Source organism: Montipora foliosa, chromosome 6, assembly GCF_036669935.1.
Source record: "Montipora foliosa isolate CH-2021 chromosome 6, ASM3666993v2, whole genome shotgun sequence".
Lineage (NCBI taxonomy): Eukaryota > Metazoa > Cnidaria > Anthozoa > Scleractinia > Acroporidae > Montipora > Montipora foliosa.
The window spans coordinates 4,226,846-4,231,845 of NC_090874.1; the positions used below are offsets into that span (position 1 = coordinate 4,226,846).

The 5,000-nt window shown below is 39.8% G+C and overlaps 2 protein-coding genes across 2 annotated transcripts in view; both read right to left on the bottom strand.

Annotated features, from left to right (window-relative positions):
* The window catches only part of LOC138008555 (myosin regulatory light polypeptide 9-like), an 8,684-nt gene extending 5,983 nt beyond the window's left edge, over positions 1 to 2,701 (bottom strand). Inside the window, exon 1 of the mRNA XM_068855876.1 lies at positions 2,231 to 2,701. Coding sequence (XP_068711977.1) covers positions 2,231 to 2,631 — 401 coding nt within the window. The 5' untranslated portion in view covers positions 2,632 to 2,701. The remainder of the gene's footprint in view (positions 1 to 2,230) is intronic.
* A 1,327-nt stretch (positions 2,702 to 4,028) lies between these two features.
* LOC138006380 (myosin regulatory light polypeptide 9-like) overlaps positions 4,029 to 5,000 on the bottom strand; it is a 2,892-nt gene continuing 1,920 nt past the window's right edge. Inside the window, exon 2 of the mRNA XM_068852672.1 lies at positions 4,029 to 4,291. Within this exon, the coding sequence (XP_068708773.1) occupies positions 4,177 to 4,291 (115 nt within the window). The 3' untranslated portion in view covers positions 4,029 to 4,176. The remainder of the gene's footprint in view (positions 4,292 to 5,000) is intronic.

Consider the following 5,000-nt stretch of genomic DNA (forward strand, 5'->3'; position numbering starts at 1 on the left):
TACCGCCCAACGGTGCCTAATCTTAGACAATACTCATGCAAAAATGGCATTTAATCCAACAACAACCGCAACTTAGCGAACTATATAAAGATCCACCGAGCGTTTCGTATAAAAAGGGCAGATCCTTAAAAGACATACTCATTCGAGCCAAGCTCTAAGCTGGCTAAAACATGTGGATAGGAGTTGTGTATGCTTGTCAACCCCATTGTTATCACGAACACTCTTTATTTTTTCCTTATGACTCGTTTTTGATGATTAATATTTTATTTTACCCTCAGTCTGTATTTTACCCCTGGTCTGCAGTCTGCATTTTACCCTCAGTCTGCATTTTTCCCCCGGTCTGCAGTCTGCGTTTTACACTGACAGCTTCAAATTCGTTGTAAGCGAGCCTCGAAGGATTTTGAATCATATTTGAATACTCATCGCTGTTTCTCAGTCATGGATGCTCACTGGACCTTGAAACTTAGTCAAAGAGAAGTAAATTTATCCGTGTGGCCATCGCCAGAGTTTGAACGTGACTGATGCCGGAGAAGTGTAATTTTATCGGCAAGATGTGAGGTAAGCCAGAAATTACTTTCCAGCCTTTCAAGTTCTTTATTTATGTACGAGTGACAAACCGGGAAGCTGCAAATCATGTAAGGAGGCGGTAACATTTATATAAAAAAGCCAGGGAATATAAATCAATTGACTTGTTTATATTCATGCCGTGAGAGGAGATATCAATGTTTGAGAGGATTCCGAGGATTAACAAAGCTAGAATATCATTCTGTTGCAATTTTTATACCACAAAGACACCAACTTCAAACCATGAAACTGTGGTTATGTTATCCAGAGCCCAGGTTCCCGTTCATTGACTGCTGTCATTCCCTTCAAATAGAAAATAGGTGCGATATGTACGAAACGAGATACTACTCCTCGTTGAAAAGTCTCTCTTGGGATAATCGTTCTATACTTCAAATAAAGAAATTCAAAATTTGTCTTCAGCCTCGGCTTAGTGAGTTTCTGTTTGAACATTCCAATCCTGTAGTATATTTAATAGAAACTGAGACGTGAAACACACCTGAAAAATTCAGATTCGAACCCATGACCCGCTCTGCCTGCAATGCGGGTGGAATGCTTTACCAACTGAGCTGACTGAAGCCCCTCAATTTGGGTGCACTTCATTTCGTTTGGCTCATAAGTTCCCTTGAAAGGACTCGATGAAACATGAAACGAAACGAGATGAAGTTGAGAAGTGATTCTCTCAATTAGCTGGAGCAATTTGCTCATAGCACAGTTTGTAGAGCACTTCACCGACATCGCAGTGATGGGTTCGAATCCCGTTAAAGACGGCTCAATTTCTCAGGCGTTTCTGTCCAGCTAAGCGCAACGTCCATTTCTCAATGTCAAACATATGTAGTATATTTAGTGCACTTAAAAATGCATGCATAATTAAATTATTTACTAAGCTGATTATGCAAAAATGGATTGAGCGTTTACTTCATTTGAAAGAGGCCCCTTGTTTTTAAACGATTCCTTAATTATCTTTCATAGTCAGCTGTCTATGTACCTCTTAGTGTCATCTAAGGGAACAAAGGGCACTGATAAAGATCGACATATTTGTTAAAGAAACTTGTTAGTGAGCGTGTTCGTGAAAAAAAGTGACACTCCATGCTGTGCAATCAGGCTGGGCGAGTGCTTCAGTTCCATTTTTATGTCAACAAAACACGAACTTAAAAGAACGGGTTTAAAATACTGCGGAACGGGAAAGAAACATTTCCCTTCATTAAAAACACCAGCGTCAAAGCTATGGAGAATAATTTACCCAGGTTAGAAGAGAAGGTAGCAGATTATCACCTCCGAGTTAAATCGCAATGCAAAATGCAAGACTGCCCATGCATGAACGCAATAATAATGGATTTTTTGAATTAAAGAATTCGGCTATGACAACCATTCAAGCCACGATCGGTTAAATTAAGTACACTCATCAACGTTCATGATAATTTGATATTTTCGCTAAACTGAGGACCTGCTAAAAATATCAGTGCAACCGAATTTTTTCTGTCAAGCACAAATCGGATGTAACGCTCACACATCCCAAAGGGACCAAAATATGATATATTATCTGTGCCTGGTCGGTGATGCCCCATTAGACTGAAGATAGCCACTGAAGCAAATGCTAATGCCCGATAAATGTAAAGAAAAGTGCCACCAGGAGCGAAAGCCCCTTAGCCAATACAACTTATCTTACCTTTCACCCATTCCTTTGAGCAACGGCCTGAGCCTGTCCTCATTGAGGATCCCAGATCCGGCCGGATCAAAGGAAGCAAATGCGTTCCTTATCATATCCTCTGGATCGGTACCATTGAGCTTCTCTCCCATGATTGTAAGAAACATGGTGAAATTCAAGGGACCTGCTGCCTCGCCCAACATCTCCTCAATGTAGTCCTTGCTCTTCTCGGTACCAAGGGAAGCAAACATATCCTTAAGATCTGTCTCCTTGATAAAGCCATCTCTGTCTTGATCTATCATACCGAAAGCTTCTTTAAACTCTTGAATCTGTTGTTGATCGAACATAGCAAATACGTTGGAGGTTGCTCGTTGTGCCTTCTTTTTCGTGCCAGCCTTTTTGGTCTTCGCCTTGCCAGACATTTTCGGAGATGGTTTTCAGCGCTCGTTCTCTGTCTCGGAAAATGTTGTTGTGATCTCCTCACGCCGTGCGGGAATGTTTAAAGATTTTAAAAACCGGGTATCAAACCGCGCTTTGTGATCCAATTACAATGATCTTGACCTTTTTAGGAAGATAATTGTAACGGAAACGATATTGAAGGAATAATGTTCTGACGAACATTGTGGCATCGGGATGGCAAAAACTAAATCCAGTCTCCTAAATTTCAAACTTCCATCCCTAAATTAAAATATCTTTATTTACAGGTGAAAAAAATTTGCGTTCAGTAACAAATAATCTTGCAGGGTTGAAGAATTCGGTAGTCGCTTATCAGTTTAGGGCATGTTATTGCATTGCTCACTTGAAAATATCTGGTCTTTTTTTTCAAAGTGAAATTTAAATTTGCTGATTTCTAGATATTACCTATGACATTGTATTAGAAAAGAGAAATCAGTGCACATGTTTTCCGGACGTAATGTCTGCAAATTTACGTAGAGCTAGAAACACTTTCTTCAGTACATGTAATAACCAAGTTACTTTCAGGCATGGAGCCGTTTAGTAATGCGTGATTGATTCAAACAATTAAGACTAATAGACCATATCCGTATTCTCAGTATTGGACTGGAACTAGCTTGCAATGGAGGCTAATCCGGGGGAATATATTAAAAAGTATTTGCATTTGAAAAGATTCCCCCGCATTAGCCTCCATTGCAACTTTTTAAGGATTAAACCAATGCAAAAACCGTGTACGATCAAAACTTGCTAACTTCTTTATTTAAAAATGGAAAATATACTGCAAAGGTTGGTCAAGACAACGTGAACATAGGCGTTGTTACCAAGCTACCATTGCAAGCTAGTTCCAGTCCAATACCGAGAATACGAATATGGTCTATTCTCAAGAGTTGCATTCACGATGCGTAAGACGGTTACACAGAAATGAGAAATTGGATCTTGATACAGTCCACATCAGCTGTTGGAGTTAATTTTATAATTTGGAAAAATGAAAAGGAAAAATTCTGACTCCTTCAACAGCAAATGAAAACTTGATCAGTTGCTGTTGCAATTGTTGTAACCTCAATCTCGTTCCCTGGCTTCAGAGTCCAGAGCCGGCCGCTCGATCGTTGGAGAGCAAACAGCCTCGAGTTGAGAGGGGTAGCCGCCTAAGTCACTAAAAGGCACGGAGGGTTCTGGGGGCGAGAATGGTTTGAAATTTGCCAAGCCACACAAAAGGAGCATGTGTAAGTACGTAAGGCATGGTAACTGCTTTTCATTTCGGGTTTAATTAAACACGTTCAGGGGTGTTTCCCGTTGTCTGTGTAATCACATTATGCACGCAACCCGATCCTCTAACAAAGTTAAAATAATTCTCTTTAGTCACAGGTCACCATGAAGAGTTTAATCAACACCTTGGTCCCACTAATACTAAAATAATAAAACGCTCTCTTTCAATTGAAACCAAAACCAAAGAGGATCTGTTGCAAAAGTTTATATAATGTTTACTGTCTGTCTTACAGTAAGTGTCCTAAAACTTAGTCATCTTTTTCACCGTGTTTGATAACTTTGGTGAATTCTGCATAATTGAAATTGCCATCATCGTCGGCTTTGGCACTGAAGAACATTTCATCACACTCTTCTTCTGTGAACCTGGAAGTTTACAAAAAAAAAGGTGAACATTGCATCCAGCCAAATCAGCTATAGTCAGTTGAGCTACCTACGAGAACTCACTCAGACAACTCTCAGCCCTATCACAGAAGAAGGATATGTATAAAGTAATCGACCAGACATAGATAAAGGTCAGAGGTTCTAAAGCGACTATCGAGCCTGGTTGGTAAAGGTGAAATACAAAATAGAATTTAAATCAATCAAGGTGAAAAGGCAAAAAGAGCGGAAAGAAAAAAAAACGTTACAGAAAATATTTATTAGATCCGCTAGAAACCTTCTGGTTTTCTTTTTCAGTGAAAAGAGGACTACTTCGATATAAATATCGGAATGGAATCTTTGGAGCTGGCGATCACATGGTACAAAAACCGCCATACTGGAGCTAGGACATCTAAAACAAAGCAACTTAATTTACATTTTCTTTGTTTTAGATGTCCCAGAGGGCAATTTTCTCTTTTTGTACCATGTGATCACAAGCTGCAAAGGGCCTGTTAATGACACGTTCACCCTTTCATGAAACTGAGCAACATCGAGCTCGCGCGCACGTAAAAGTCCTCGTACGTAAGCGTGGATGTCGCGCATTATATATTGCGGTTCTGGCGGTGAGTGTTGCTACAAGACAAGACGAATTTAAATATCACTTTTAAAATCTGACCCTTGCTTTGAATGGTGACATCTTCAAGTAAACAAGGAT